The sequence below is a fragment of the Ptychodera flava genome, chromosome 1, assembly GCF_041260155.1.
Source record: "Ptychodera flava strain L36383 chromosome 1, AS_Pfla_20210202, whole genome shotgun sequence".
NCBI classification, from domain to species: Eukaryota; Metazoa; Hemichordata; class Enteropneusta; family Ptychoderidae; genus Ptychodera; species Ptychodera flava.
In genome coordinates, this window is record NC_091928.1 from 27,852,788 (window position 1) to 27,870,493 (window position 17,706).

At 37.0% G+C, this 17,706-nt stretch overlaps 1 protein-coding gene across 1 annotated transcript; it reads right to left on the reverse strand.

The window, feature by feature from the left end:
- Positions 1-5,747: 5,747 nt before the first annotated feature.
- LOC139143786 (tripartite motif-containing protein 2-like) lies at positions 5,748-7,937 on the reverse strand. The gene has a single exon (XM_070714341.1). The coding sequence runs from the start codon at positions 7,935-7,937 to the stop codon at positions 5,748-5,750; it is 2,190 nt and encodes a 729-aa protein (XP_070570442.1).
- Between the last annotated feature and the right edge of the window lie 9,769 nt (positions 7,938-17,706).

Here is a 17,706-nt window from a genome sequence, read left to right on the forward strand (position 1 = left end):
AGTCTCGTGGACCCATTTAACCTCTGACCTCTTGTAAAACTCTCAATGCCAGTCTCAGACTGAGTCTCCATATCGTTTGATATGTTTATGGTGGCGTCATATCATTTATATTTATTGCGGCGTTCGGTACAATGTGCTTGTCACGATGTCTAAAGTACGAGGATAACAGTAATAAATTTCATATCGCAGATTTGACAATAACAAAATAGGGGAAAAGCAGTCGCTTATTTTGATCTAAGAGAGATCTGGCACGTCTAGAGTAATGGACTCACTGTTGGAGCATGTTGATTTGAGACTCTAGCACGGTGCTGTGCCATTGGACCAAGGCACTTTACAACTCATTGTTTCACTGAGCAGAGTAATGGGTACCTCATCCTGTAATTGGGACAATGCCTGTTGAATGAAAGAGTGACTAGGGAGCCTTCAGTAATTACAGGGAGGGGGTGGGGCTGGGGGAATTGGGGGAGGGTCACTTTTTAGAAAACAGTTCAAGGGGGAGGGTCACTTTTTATAAACCTATCTTGGGGGGAGGGTCACTTTTGACAGAAGCTGATATTATGGCCAAAACTTTGATTGTCCGTGTGATATTTCCTGAATAGGAAATCACCAACAAAATACGCACACACTTATAGACCGCCATGCATAGTGAATTGACATTTTGGTGAGATTCCAAAATCAAATTTCTTACACAACCATAGACTTGTAACCACTCTAGTCTAATCAAGAACAATAATCTTAATAATCAAGCATACATAAATGCACAGATTTATCTAATTTTGCACTGAAAAAAAAATTGTTCATAGTTTCATCATAGACCCCAATGCATAGTGAATCGACATTTATGTGAAACTCCAAAATCAAATTTCTTGTACAACCATGGACTTGTAACCACTCTAGTCTTATCAAGAACAATAATGTGAATAATCAAGCATACATAAATGCACAGATTTATCAAATTTTGCACTGAAAAAAAATTGTTCATAGTTTCATCATAGACCCCAATGCATAGTGAATCGACATTTATGTGAAACTCCAAAATCAAATTTCTTGTACAACCATGGACTTGTAACCACTCTAGTCTTATCAAGAACAATAATGTGAATAATCAAGCATACATAAATGCACAGATTTATCTAATTTTGTACTGGAAAAAAATTATTCATAGTTTCATCATAGACCCAATGCATAGTGAATCGACATTTTGGTGAAATTCCAAAATCAAATTTCTTGTACAACCATGGACTTGTAACCACTCTAGTCTTATCAAGAACAATAATGTGAATAATCAAGCATACATAAATGCACAGATTTATCTAATTTTGTACTGGAAAAAAATTGAAATAGTTTCATCATAGACCCCAATGCATAGTATATGGACATTTTGGTGAAATTCCGAAATCATATTTCTTACGCAACCATAGACTTGTAACCACTCTAGTCTAATTAAGAAAATTAATATCAATAATCAAGAGTACACAAATGCAAAGATTTACCTATTTTTGTATTGGAAAAAAACTATTCATAATTTCATCATAAACACCATGGATAGTGAACCAACTTTTTAGATGAAATTCAGAAATCAATTTCTTGTACACAAATGTTCATTTTACTTCCCTATTCAAGCAAAGTACATTTAAATGCATTATCAAACATATATAAAATACAGATATAGCATGTTTTGTGGGGGTAAATTGTCAATAATTTGCCTGATAGAGTCCATGTATTATGATTTGATATTCTTGGATGAAGCACTAAATCAGCTACATCTTGCCTTCTTATAGTTGCACAAAATATGGTGACCCCCCCTAAACTCTATGAAATACCATATCTCTTCAAAAATTCTGCATAATAAATTGCGACTGTCCCTCCAAAACCACAAGCCCTCCCCTCTGTAATTTGTCCCTAACATAACTATTGAACCAATTGTTATGTAAATTAGCTGATACTGTTTTAATTATTCCCGGGGAGAATACCGCAGTGGTTGGGGGGGGGGGAGGGTCAAGTTTTAGAATGTCGGACTAGGGGGAGGGTCACATTTTAGACAGGAGGATAGGGGGAGGGTCACATTTTTACGGTACAGGTGTTCGCGAAATTCCCCCGGCCCACCCCCCCGATAATTACTGAAGGCTCCCTAAAACAAAGGAAAAAATTGACATACATACATACATACATACATACATACATACATACATACATACATACATACATACATACATACATACATACATACATACATACATGCATACATGCTACATACGTGCACTTGCATCGGCTTTGTTCTTTGAGTAACAAGTAGCCTAGTTCTAGTCAGACAAAGACAACCTTAGGCGTATCACTTGATGACTCATACGTGTATTCTAGCTCAGCATGTTATTCATTAAAAAAAGTAAAATAATTAGTCAAAAATGACCATGTAGACTTTTGAACAACAACTCGAGCTCAGAAAACGAAGATGCGCATAATTGCCATTTAAATTATTACAATGTCTTCTCTCTACTTCAACGTTAATTCGAGCTGCGGCTACCGTGGCGATCGATATCATTACAGCAAAATGAAACACTGATGTCACGTATGGGCTTATTGAGTGTCTGGACTGCAAATCTCGGTATCCTATCGGATAGAATATCGATTTTGTACTAGGCAGTTACAACACTTCTCTAGTGTCGTAGTCAGCACTGCAATTTGCTCATTACAAACATCTTTCGGCCTCTTTTTGAACTGTGAAGGCCCCTTTATGCTGAGGATCTAAGTCTATTCATTTCATGTATCGCTTCACTGCGTATGTCTTGGTGCTCACGTGTCTGACTAGTAACCCCCAAATATTTTTGGTTTCTTTTTTCCATAGAAATAAAATTGTTGCCAATTGGTATAGGAAATCACATGTATCGAAAATAAATTATCAGACCAGGGCTAGTGTGCACTATTTATATTAATGTGCATGTAATACGTGTACAACTTGAAGAAAGCCTGATAGCATATGACTTATGTTAAAATTGGCAAAATAAAGGAAGAAAAAATTTCCAAATACCATGTATGCATGTGCAAGCATCTTTGTTTGCAGCCGCTGTGTGACGTCATTAGGCTATGAGTACTTTGCATGGAAAAGGTCTGCTGCTTGTGCAATAATACCAACTCTGCAGGTTGCTGTCGAATCCTGATTGTGGTGAACGATAGGCAGTCGGGTGAATTATTTGAAGATGGCTGTATTGACCCTTTTGAAAAGAAGCATTAAACTGGACACTTGATTAACACCGTAACGGGTTACGAGCCTAGGCGAAAAGGACTTTCCTTCCAAGTTAGTGCAGTATACAATTTCATGACAATTAAAAGAAAATGTCACAGTCGACCCAAAGTTTTGAAAAGAACAGCCTGCATGACAGTAATCAGTTATTGCCATACTTACGCTAATACAGCGCACTGCTACCTCGCAGACTTAACAGTTCACGAATTGGTAAATCATTTACTTTTCGTTTTCGCCTTCTCCATGCGTCATGTCAATTCAGTGTCCTTTGAGACACTTCTAGACTCTTAACTTTACATCGTGTCTACATTACCTGACTCCTTCACCTACTGAAAATGACACATGCATAAATACTAAAATGATGAAATTTGCGTGGTATTAAAATATTTAAAAACATTCTTTGAGAACTGAAGATCGTACTTGTCAGAGTTCACTATGGCAACCTAAATTTTGAGTTGTCACAGGTTCAGATGACCGTCACACGCTCTAATGACAGTTACCTCAAACAATTATATTTTCATGCACAGTTTGAACACAAAGGCTACAGAACAGCATCATGAATATTCATATGGACAAAGATGATCGAGAGGCGATGTTAATGTTTAAACTTTTTATTCATCCGGTTTTATCAGTCGGTGTTAGTTGATCTATAAGCAGTAACTAGTTTAAATCGTTCAGTTGGCAGCAAAAGAAGAACTTGCAATTTACATACAAAATGAAACAATGAAAGATTACCAAAAAGTAGAATTTCTGGCCCTTTATAGGCAATAATGCACCCCCCAGACCCAGAATGGACGAAAGTAAGCTTTGCACTACATAATGTATAAGGCGAAGCCGAGCACATTATGGAATGCAAAGTTTCTTTCAGTCTAATATGGACCGGGATGGGGTACATTATATTGTAGTTTTGGAAATAACAGTGCTATAATATACTATGATATAATACTCGATATGGTTTAGAACATGATACTGTTTCAAATCTCCCTTCATTTCGGCTATTATGAGAAAATAATTATGACGAAATGAATGAGATTCGGTACAAAATACAAATTGACTGGTCATTTGGGGTAAAACAGCAATTGCATACAACCTGGCGAAACAGATTGATTGTTCCCTTGGGGGGAGCACAGTCCCTACATCTGGTTAATAGGCACATACTTAACCCGATATGTCAGTCAATGTGTACGTTTTGACATTATCCGCCCAGAATTTGTGATTTAAAAATCTAAATCATAGGGTATTGATCTCAAATTACATATTAATATAACTATTTACGCGTTTCATTGAGACATTCCTACTTTCTGAAAAAAAGACGGTAGAACAGAAATGTACCTATTTATGGTAAACTGGGGAAAAGCAAGGTTAATGTACAGGTACCTTCAATCGTTAAACTAGTACATGTATAATCTTGAAAGAATACCGATCGTATACAAACAATGCACAAGAAAAATCATACAAATATTTGCAAAGAAAAAGTTAAAATTAATGCTGAACAAAATGTCATTGCGGAGTAAATTTCCTCCTTGAAGTTGTTAACAAAATTAAACTTAAAGTTGGTATGTAAAACTTTATTTGGCACATTAAAAGCCAAATATTTAAAATAATATATGATTTAAATTAAAAAATGGAAAGATTTTCAAAACATTTGAGCACTTGAATAAAATGTTATGTTAAATTTTTAAAGTGTACGCGAATTCAAGTTACAGTCGACAATGCCACTGTACATCTACATGCAGGAAGAAGAAATGAGAATCTATAAAGCTGAAGGCTAAAGCTCAAAATGATTGTGCATTTAAAACAAACAACAGGTGCCAGAACTGTCAAAAATGTCAACAAAATGGTGACTGTACAAAAAGAAAAAACATTTAACCTCGGTCATACCGATCGTGCTTCAGAATGCAGTGGATACCTTTCACATAAAAATACATCATCGAGGACAGATGATGTGTAAAATCTTCTCAAAATGAGTTTCAACATGTAACTAGGCCGAAATATTTTTCGGTAATGAGCTCGTATTTAACATGGAACACAACAACAGAGTATTGATCAGAGTTAATAGAATAAAATCAAATTAGAATTTCGTTACTTTGTCGGCGTAATACGAACTCGCCGTCGCCCTCAACCTACCACCACAACTTGCCACCATCAATATGGACAATTACGAGATATACAAGTGAAATAACAACATATTGATCCACGCATTAATTTATTTTACATCCCAGTAAATTCTGCTGCTGATATTTGTCAGGCCGTCTTAATACATGTCTATCCATAGGATAAACATTCACGTAAACACTGCATTAGACTAAATGTATCAAATCAATATGAGATTTGGTTTTATGTTTATTATCACTCCTCTCATTAAGCCGCGGAAGGATCGAGATTATCACTAAACAAAATACCGTGCATCCGACCTTTCAGTGCGTTTTGAATGAAATAAGTCTATACTTCTCTATTCGCAAACTTAAACATTCGAATGAAATACGACAAACGATTCATTTAGGTTCTATGTAGAGAAAATTGTGACGCAACCTCTGTCAGCAACTGCGAGCTTGCCAAATGGCTTGTTATCGACAACACATACGCCACAAGGCTTATTAATTCCATCGACATCTCTATCGACCCGACAAATAAATTTACCATCATTTTCATATTTTAAAATTTTCCCATTTCTACCATTGGAGACGTATACAAATCCATGTTTGTCGACAGCAACTCCATACGGAGAGCTCAGCTGACCATCTCCGCTTTCTGAAGATCCAATCAAGTACAGGAACTTGCCAACACTATCGAAAACTTGTACACGATTGTTAGTACAACCAACTACATAGACATTTCCTTTGCCATCCACGGACATTAAATGAGAATGATTAAAATCACCTTCTCCAGATCCAAAACTGCCGAATGATTTGACGTAATTCCCGTCTTGCTCAAAGATATGAACTGTATGTGAACCCCAATCAACCACATACACCCTTCCATTGACCGGACTCACAGCTATACCAAAGGGGGAATTCACTATGTCTTTACCGAAACACCTGACAAGTTTACCATTCTCATCACAGACAATTATCTGCTTATTACCGTTATCTGTCATGAAAATAGTCCCATCCTTTGACACAGCAACGTCACGAAGCTTAGCTCCCTCGACGAAAGTAGTGACATCACATATTTTTTGCCGTTCATCAGTTAGAGTTATAGAATGTACGCATCCATTCAACTGGCAGACTAACAAGTCTCCCTTCTTCGTCAACGTTACACCGCGTACATCTGGTAGATTGCTAACCTTTAGCCTTTCCCGGACACTAATTTTAACTGGCGAACTTTCAATTGGCTTCTTACGAACTGCTACTGATAGTTCGTACTCTCCTTCACTCTTGGCGCGAGTTTTCAACGACAACTTTCCATCTCCACCCTCGCTCACTTCTACTTGCTCTGTGCATGTGGCAGTGTCACCCTCTAATTTCCTCAAAGTGGCGTCAACTTTCGATTTCACGAACTCTGCCGAGGTACTATCGATAGTGACTATGGTACAACAGATGTCCTCGTCGAGATAGGAACGATGAGCAACACCGGTTAGTTCGTAAAGAGGACGTGATTTAAGCTCTCCGATGCACTTCTCTTGGCAAAAGTTGTCGTTTGGTTCAAACACCATGGAGTCATTGACATTTAGGTCGAGTTTTGTCGCGCTATCCAGTAGTTTCGATGATTGAGCCGCTATGCCCTTCTTCGCAGACATCAGCTGTACGGCGTTACCGTAGTTTACAAGTTTCTCAAAATATTCCCTCGTACTCGCCAGGTCATCTTCAGTAATGTCAAGTTCCTTCAGTTGTGCGTTCAAATTCACCTTTCGCTCATCATACTCACTTTTCAAATCTTCCTGATGTTTGGCGCCATTTTCCTGAATCAATTTAGTAGTTTCTTCAACTGTTTGATGGATGTGTTCCTTCATTTTCTCGCTTTCTTTCTTGTAGCAATTATCCAACGACTCTGAAACGCTTGTCAGCATCAACTTAAGGTCGTCGACCTCGTCCGTTTTCTCTTTCACTTTGTCGATAATGGCCGCCAATTCTTTGGTGAAGTTGGAAGCTGCCTCCTTCACGCAAGTGTATTGATGCTCTGGCTTCGAATGATCGGTCAAAGTACACCTGAGGCAGATGACTTTGTCGCAGGTACCGCAGTAGAATTCGAGTTCGCAGGTTGGATGCTGGCTGCAGCAAACTGGGGGTTGAACTGAGGCGGGGTCGGTGGATTTAACAGTATCGTACTCTTCCAACGGTACCAGACGATGCGATTTCGAGAATTGGAACGTGCGGTGAGCGATGACGCAGCTCTCACAGATGTCTAAGGCACACTCGATGCAATGTTTCGTCATATCATCTTTCTTACAGGCCCCGCATTTTCGTGAATCGGGATCGTTTTTGCCTTTGTTGAACAATTCTAGCAAATTATTAAGGAACCTGTTGTCGTCAAAATCTGCCACGTCATTACCGGGAAGTCTGTGCGAACGTCGACATATTGGACAGGTTACAAATTTGGCACCGTATCTCTTTTCAGCCAGCTTACCCAGACACGGCTCACAAAAGCTGTGTAGACACGGCAAAATTTTAGCATTCTTGTATCGCTCTGTGCAGATCCCACAGAGGAGAAAATTCTCGTCGAATTCCTCTTTGCACGTAGCACCTTGTGAAGCCATTACAACAGCGTTAGCTTTGTATGACAGGGTCGTGTTTCAATCACGTGACTTATGTGACCCCATAAACTGCTTCATACATGCAAATAAGCAACATAATTTCGTTTGAGCGGTTGCATATATTTCAATTTTCGGTATAAATATTGCGCTGGTCGCTGTTACAATATATTTTTCCTATTATTGTGCTTATCCCTATTCGCCGATCGCTAAACACCGAAAAGACGCAATTTACAGTGCATAACAGGAGAAAGGTGCATTACTGGCATACGCGTACCTGACGCCAAAGGCATCTTTGCTGTATAAGCCCATTTCAGTCACAAGTTTTGTGAGTAGAATAAGGAAGTCTATTTTGTGGTCAAAACAAAAGAACACGAAAGTACAGCAGAAATTGCAGCTAATTAAGGGTTATGAAAGAATAAAACTTCACAATTCTAACATGTTTGTAGAGGGACTGTGGAATCCCATAACTGATACACTCTGCAGCTGAATACAAGAGAGAATACTTCTTATCGTACAACGAATAAATTAAATATTGCCTTCGATTCGAAGGCAATATTTATATATATATTGTATATATATATTTATTAGGGCAGATAAAAAATTTAGGTTTCCGGTAAGATGCCTTCGAAAATCAGGGTAGGTAGTAAATATTTTTTTATGTTGTTGTCTGACACCAAAAATACGGTGATATTTAGATAATTTACTAGAATATTTTGAAAATACGAAAGGGTCGGCGGTGTTTTCTGCGGTAGGTCGGGTTACCGGAAACGAACATATATTTTTATGTTGCCTTTTAGCTGACAACTTCTCTTTCCATCACAGTCTTTACATTGAAGTGTTCGTTGTAACAGCGAAACATAAAATCTACTCCATCGACGTGTTAGACATGAAGAAATGTTTTATCGACACGAAGGCAGAGACCGTACACGTAGCCTTAAGCCATGGCAGTGTCGGTATTAACTGTATGCCTTTTTGTGAAAGCCGCATGACTGCCTCTCGGTACTGTAGATAGCATCCTGGGGACAGATACAGGTATATGAACAATCAAACCTTTACCATTCTTTTCCGATCTACCAATTATGGGGCACGTTTTGAAACTCTTCGCGCAAGAAAAAATTTCACCTTCATAATTTTAGAAAGGTAGAAAGCACCCTGGGAACAGATATTTTGACATTCAAACTTTTACAATTCTTTTCTGATCTACCACATATAGGGCACGTTTGAAGCTCTTGGTGCAAGAAAAAAATCACCGTCATAGTTTTTCAAGAATCGAAAATTTTATTTTTCTCTCAATAGTAAAAATAGGAATGGTGGCCATTCTGAATTTCAAATATCGGTAAATCTGGTATAATTTATTTTTCTAGTACAAAAATTTGCTTGGTGATTCCGATTTTTCTTCTCAATTTTGAAAGAGAAAGGCTGCGAGATTCACTGAGGAAAGTTTGAGAAAATGTTTATTTTTTTTATTTTTAGGCGCATATTTCGTTAAGTGAACTAACAATATGTTGTCTTTCTGTATAGAAAGCTTTGATGTCTGCCTGTGTGAACTGATGTCGTCTTGGGTATAATCATTTTGTCTCGTGCAATTAGATTAGCATGCTGTATTATTCATTTACTATATATATATATATATATATATATAATATATAATATATATATATATATAATATATATATATATATATATATATATATATATATATAGATATATATATATATATATATAGAGGAGAGCGAGAGAGAGAGAGAGAGGCATATATGTAATATGATACATGTATAATATATCAGAGAGAGAGAGAGAGAGAGAGAGAGAGAGAGGAGAGAGAGAGAGAGAGAGAGAGGAGATGAGAGAGAGAGGAGAGAGAGAGAGAGAGAAGAGTCTCTTTGCCTCTAATTCACATTACCTGACTCCTTCACCTACTGACTGATACTGATATGCTAGGCGTCGCGTGATATTAAAATATAATTTAAAATATACTTTGAGAACTTAAGATCGCACTTGTAAGAGTTCATTATCGGAAAGTAAATTTTGAGTTGTCACGGGTTCAGATGACTGTCACATGCTTGAATGACAACTGCCTCAAATAATTATGTTTTCATGCACAATTTGAACACAAAAGCTACATTACAGCATAATGAATTTTATATCGGCATAGAAGGTCGAGAGCCAATAATTCTCATGATTACTCAATCTATTTACTAGCAGTTTTATCAGTTTGTGGTAGTAGATCTTAGCTGTAGTAGCTTTAATCGCCGAAGAACACGGCAAGCATGAAAATTGCTAGAAAGACTGACTTAATCATCTATTAACAAAGCTATATATGATACTCGATATATGTTAGGGCATAATAATTTTTTAAAGTTCTGCATATTTGAGCTATTATGGGAATATAATTATGATGAATCGGAATCGATGAGGTTTTTATATATATATATATATATATATATATATATATATATATATATATATATATATATATATATATATATATATATATATAATATATATATTCTGACTGGTTATTTCGAATAAAAACAGCACTGGCATACGCCGAAACATAAGGCAGGGGGCGCACAGTCCCTACGTCTCTGTAACAAGCACATGCTTATAATACGGCTAGTTTTCAATCGGGTTCGAACCCACAACATACGGCATCAGTCGCCTAGCGGAGAGGCAGCAGACAGAACCGCACAGCTAAATCTCCACTCTCAATAAAGAGTGGTTCAATAGCCGGCTAAGTTGTTACATTTTTCTGACTGCGACCGCTCCACACGTTGTAGAGTTCGTGAAGCACTCACGCACATACGCTCACTATCACACATCGCACACACAAACTTTATCGAAGCGAAGCAATGAATACAACGCTATAACTGGGCGAACGAGTAGTCTCGGGGACAATTCTGTCCACCAGCAGAACTATCAACCCAGGGTAGAAAATACGGCTAGTTTTCAATCGGGTTCGAACCCACAACATACGGCATCAGTCGCCTAGCGGAGAGGCAGCAGACAGAACCGCATGGCTAAATCCCCACTCTCAATAAAGAGTCAATACGACCATTCAATATCTGTACGTGTTTACATTATCTACCCAAACTTGTGATTTCAAAATGAAGATACACACTTACTAAATCGTCATATGATCTGTGTCTCAAAATATATATAACTATTAATATGTAAGCGTTTCATTGAGACATTCCATTTTCTGAGACAAAAGGTAGTAGGACAGAAATGAATTTATTCAGGGTAAACTAGGGAGAAGCGAGATCATTTTACAGGCACCTTCAAATGTCAATTATTAATGTATTAATTTGAAAGAATACCGATTGCACACAAACAATGCACTTGTGAGATCACACAATATTTTGCATGGAACAGTCAATTTATGTTGAACAAAGCACGATTTGAGCGTAAATTTCGTTTAGAGTTTGTTAAGATCGCTGAAAAGGTCAATTTTGGGAAAGAACGTTCTATATATTAAAAGTGTTACCAAAACTAAACAAAGCTGGTGTGTGCCCTTTAAAATAAAAAGAAAACATAGCGGAGTATCAACTACATGTATACTTTCCGCTATTCGTCCAAATGTATATGTATTGTCTCAGCCATGCATCATAGGTAAACGCTTCCCAAATTGTTGTTAGATGGATGTTACTATGATTCTTCAAATAAATATTGTGAACTACATGTACAAACCTAATCAGGTTACTATGATACAGATCCATCTTGGAGTAAAAATACCAGTTGTGTCAAGTATCATATGTTTTGTCTTTGTATGTGGATCTATCAATAAGGTATATGATATGCCATGCTTCATACCCTGCTCTTAATTCAGCCACAGAATGACAAAACAAAAGTGAAAGCGACAGAATCACATGTACTTGTATTCCGACCGTAGTGTACTGACCTCAGTGAATGTAAACTTACTCAGAATCACCTTTATTTTCTGGAATGTTTTGCCCCTGAAACAAGGCTTTTTAGAGGGTGTTCATTTTTTGAAAATCAAGTGAGCCCCTTGCTGCTTGAAAAAAAACATGACCTCAGATGTCTCCCACCCCTCTGTTTTGCTGGGCCTCTCCGATAACTGAATGCTCCCTAGACACGGATCACAGAAACTGTTATAGACACGCGTACATGGTAGAATTTAGTATTATTCTACCGTTCTCGGCTCAGATCCAACAGACCAGAACATTCTCGTCCGATTCTTCAACGCAAGTGAACTCTTTTGCAGCAATTATTTGGAAACACCGTAATTTCTCGACTGAGCTAGTAAAGAGACTGAACTGATGTGCCCTTTGTTTACACTAATTGATGTCACGCAATATCTAATAAGATGCAGGTATGCAGCATTAATCTTCTCAGCCAACATTGAATGGCGACGTGCAGAGGGGAGGTGTGGTATAGGAAGAGACCCAGGGAACATCACCCTCTGCCGACAGATCTTTCATCCTTTATGTACCCTTTCGCAGCAGATATTGCGCAGCGTCATCGATGTTAGCACTCATACATGACAGATTCAAAGTTCGACCCATTTCACTAAACTCTATCAAATTATTTTTATTCTGCAAATATTGTTGTAAAGTTCGAATAACTGTTGCGTTATTTATGAACAAGTAACCCTTTAAACTAAAGTCTGTAATCAGTGTAACAACCGAACAGTAATGTGCGGCGTGCATGAAACATAGCAACTGTTGACTGTTACATGTAGGAACATGTTAACGCATTTTCCGGCCGGGGTCAAAAACCCCTGTTTCAATGGACTGTATCGCGTTTGTTGGAAAATTGTCCAACGAATTCTAAGTCGTTTCCTATCGGTAAAATCAAAAAACTTAAGTTTGTCTGCTTTTCTCTTTCTGTATTACTTATCTTCTTTTATACAAATTGCAGAATACTATACTAAGACGTCGACTGTTTTCATGTATAGAGGGCGTAATAAGTAGCAGTACTTCCATCTCAACTCAAGGAGCACATTCACACACGTGAAATAAAATTATCAAGTCAAACACAACGTGATTCAAACAACACAGTGAGAGCTTCGAAAACATGCCTAAAAATCAGTTTTGAGATATCTCGTCAATGTCCTATAAGTATTTTCTAGCTATTGTAGTAACTATGGATGGAAAATGCACACTTTGTAACAAGAGTGTTATCCAAATTAATTGCATCGAAGTATTTGTTATAATCTGATCATTATAGTGGTTGATATCATACGAAAGCTGATGTGTTTCATACTCTCAATCGGAAATTTTCCTCACTCATCCTAGCTACACTAAATCACTCATTTAGATCTTCGGAATTTCATGTCATTTGAATAGACCATTGTAAAGCCTTCCTTATCTTGAGCAATTAAAGATGCCTCGCGGTATTTTCGTACGTCCGTCTTAAAAAGATGCGCGTGCAAGCTTGATATACAATAGAAAACAGGGTGGTCAAATGGAATAAACGATAATCAACAGCTTATAATATGTGAATATCACCGCCAAATACTGAATCAAACTTGTTGTTGCTTAATTTATGACATAGAAAAGTTTATATGTGAAATTACAACAAAATGTGTAAAAGACATAGTGACTATCCCAACATATGATTAACAACAGAACGGTGCTTTGTAAGTATTAACCAGAGTGCGAAAGATTGCAACTACTATCGCAGCTTGTGATTAAAATCGTAGAACCCCAAGAATGCACCAAAAACGTCTTGACAAAATACTTGGCTAATTATTATTCATTTCTTGAGGTACACCTCACAAGGATACAATGCTTTCTATGACACCCCATCTCTGTTCTCGCAGTAAATATAATATGATCGCAAACTTGCGTAGGTACCCGGATTCTCCTTCATATGTTACTCTTTTCAAGTTTTAAAGGTGATCATCGTAATAATACCAGAGATGCATTTAAATTAATTAATGAAGAAGGGTAGACAGCAATTATCTGTGTGGAACGAGACTTAAAGCTATGTAAATATGTCGATAGCAGAGAAAAGCATTCAAGCTTTGTAACTCTAATGTTGCAAGCTATACAAAAACGTAAGTTATTAATTTGATGTTCAGACATGCCTCTGTTTTAGTGAAGAAATGCGACTTTTTTGCCCTAGAAGTAAGTCACGAGTCACGATTTACAGTGTAATGCTACCAAATCCAGTTCAATTTATACAGCCGAAGTGATACAACATACTGAAAGCAACATTATTCTCATAATAAGCGAATGATATCATCACCTGAAATAGAACTTCAGTCACTGACACAGTTAGCATCCTGATTCGATCGCTGAGAGGGAACCACCGAAAAACAACAACTATTTATTTTACCTGACGCCACATAAGGTAAGTCAGAATCAGTTCGGTGTTTATTATATTTGAAATTTCACTGTCTTGAGAAAAGCAGGTGTATTTAAAAATTGACAGATAGTGTATTTGATTAGACCAGTTTCGGTGTCATATTCGTACGAATGTTTTCTGACAGAAACCCTTTTAAACAGCTAACTGTTCTGTGAACGAGTGCAAGAGTAGCAAAGTTCAGGTAAACGCCATTTTGAATTAGGTGACGTACCAACCTGGCGTAAGTCAAATTGTCAATGGCCCTCGATACATGTATGCATTCTTTAAATGTTTGCGAGTTGCTGTGCTGCGAGTCATACAACTCCTAGGTTATTTTGTTTTCGTTACAGCAATATACGTATCTGTTTGCTTCGTAAAACTTGTCATAAAAAGCATCAGACTTTGTACATTGAACAAAAGAATGGCGAAGGTACGCGTGATCTTTGTGATGAACTTTGGCCTTTTACTGCATTGTGAGTCATCAGGTACAATGTTCAGGCACTTCAGTGCACCCACGCAGTTTTGTTTGCCTATTTTCATACTCAAAGCTGCGTACTCAAAGTAACCAAGAAGAAATCAGTGGAGAAATCAAGCTAAACTAGGTTATACAAATATTTACGTCTCATCTGGAATCTTTAAGTGACACCCATTAACATACTTTGGTGAATTTATTTTCTTATAAGAACAGAAACAAATGAGAATCCTTTTCTTTATACGCAATTGCGTCAATATAGGCGGTATATTATATTAATAAAAGGTTTTAATAACGCCTTTATTATCAAACAATAACCCTCGAACATTTTCATGATCTTTGCAATTTATAATGACTCTTAAGAATATAGCAGTGCGCATGCGCATTGATGACGTAATTGAATAATCAAGCGAAAATAAAACGCAGCAATTGCAGTTTTTAACAGTTTTTTTTCTTTTTCGAAGGACTGTAGCGTAATATTTGCAGCTTTATATATGAGATAGGATCGTAAAATTGTTATTCTCTTCAAAAAGTGAGAAAATAATAACAGTTTCAAATTGTTCGATGAAAAATCCAGGGAGAGGGATGAGTACACTTCGCTGAATAATGTAGAAGCTAGTCTAGTGGTCCCAATTGTTTATCAATATATTACACAACAAAATATGCAGAAATGAAGTCAACTAAAGTCAAGATGACATCCAATATATAGAGCACATTTACACATCATCCATTCATCCAGTTACAAATCCATTTTATTAACCGTACAGTAACTTTTAAAAATCCAGAAAAGTTGCTCACACTTGAAGCCTGTTAGCAGAAAGCTAGTCTGGTGCACTTTGTCTTGTCACCGATCATTTTTCTCAGCACTAATCTATCTTCCAAACACAAATCGTAAATTAATTTTGGAAAAATATAACTGAGAGAATATTGCCCGATAGGTAAACTAACAAGGCAATATATGTGTTGATGGTCCACCATCTTTTCTTTAATACGAGTCAGGGCCGCTATATCCTATCGCGCTAGTCCAACTAGCTAGAGACTGTGTCTTATTTGATACAAAGCTCAGTGGCAAAAACTTCGTTCTTTAGTCTCATCGTTAAATCGCTGATTTCACCTGCCGCCCGAACTTCCTTGAGAAATATCTCCAATGGCATTATTTGAATGAAAACAGAACGAAAAAGGGATATTTCATGATTTTTAAGATAAAGATACTGACCTTGTGATTTATATATATCCGGTTGGCTGAATATTAAACTGCTTTGATTAAAAATGACAAAACGATATTCTTCCCACAAACCACATTATCTATAAAATATACAAATGGTCTGATGATGTAGATTCTTATAATAGACTTTGGGACTTGTAAGTTATTCAAAACAGACCTGGTACTTGAGCCATATTTAAACATTGAAATGAAAACGATTTTTCGAATAGCACTCTTGAAATTTAGAGTATCTGCCCACTCATTGATTGTGAGAAAAGGTAGACACTTGGGTATTCAAAGAAGTGACAGAAAATGTCCAATATGTCTTGATCGTATTGAGGATGAATTTCATTTTTTATTCATTTGTCCGCTTTATGAAGATTTGAGAGAGCAGTATATCCCTACGTATTATACACAGCAACCACTATCTCAGTATAAATTTGTTCGTTTACTGAAAAATGGAAAACCAGACGTTATTAGAAACATTGTTCAATATATATTTTATGCGTTTCAAAAGAGAGAGTTGTTCTAAACGAGAATGGATAAAGTCTTTCGTAAATATATAAATACGAAACCTGGCGATCAATGTTAGCAAAAGAGTACTTGACAATTCTCGGCGTGGAACCGTGTTATACTTATCCGTAGCTTCGCTTTAATTTGTAATTAATTGACAAGTCTTCAGCGTTTCAATGCTAAATTTGTTGCACATTTCTTTCTCTGTGAATGATCTTGATCTTACTGGAACCTGGCTATCCACACTACCCAAGTTTTAATTACTGTTTCGTGACGTCTTCTCTGGATTACACCTACTGACAATCAATATGATTACACAAGGCTGCCTGACCACGGTTAATGAGTTTGTTCATATTACTAATTCTGACATCAAAATTTGAGGTAAGTAGTCCGCCCTCATTTATAAATGGGTAGAAGTTTAGAGTAATTCGACATATTTAAATGTGAACTATTTCAGACAAGTGTGGGAGAATAGGTAATGATTTTAAAGGAAACAATGACATTATTTAAAGCCCATGAGCTGAAACTCTAAGAAATTTGTCCCAATCTCAAGGTGTACCTCAAATTTCCCCAGATATTCACTGCAAAAATAAACTGAACGGGATATAGTCATTAACTATGCATCAACAATATTTGCCTGTAGCAGAATAGGCTAGGCAAGAAACTGAACAGAGTTTGTTCATTTTAAATTTCCTGCCATTTTCAAAATCTTGCCATATTTGGTGAAAAAGGAGAATTTTTTGTCAAAGTGGAGTTAATCTTTTTCCTGTCCTTTCAGCGGTTTGCACCATGATGTATTTGTAAAGATTCAAACGTGTACATGCACCATTTACGCTGTTTATCATGTAGTTGTATGGAGGCGGCCATATTTGGGTGCGGCAACCCGTTTATTATTTGTCTCACTGAAACTTCCCTATACAGTCCCACACGGTGGATAATTATACTTGAGTAAACATCTCTGAGTAAGAACAATTCTATGAGCTACTTTTAATATAAAATCATGAAAATAATTTAAAAAGTGAAGCTCATGTGTCTTTAAGGAAAAAATGACATATGAATTAAAAAATGGACTGTAAGTATGTAAAGCCCAACAACCAACGGACAATTATTATGATTAAATGATAACAAATAGACAGAGTGCAAAATTTCAACTGATTCTCTCTCCTCTCTCTCTCTCTCTCTCTCTCTCTCTCTCTCTCTCTCTCTCTCTCCTCTCTCTCTCTCTCTCTCCTCTCTCTCTCTCTTTTCTCTCTCCCCCCCCCCCCAGATGA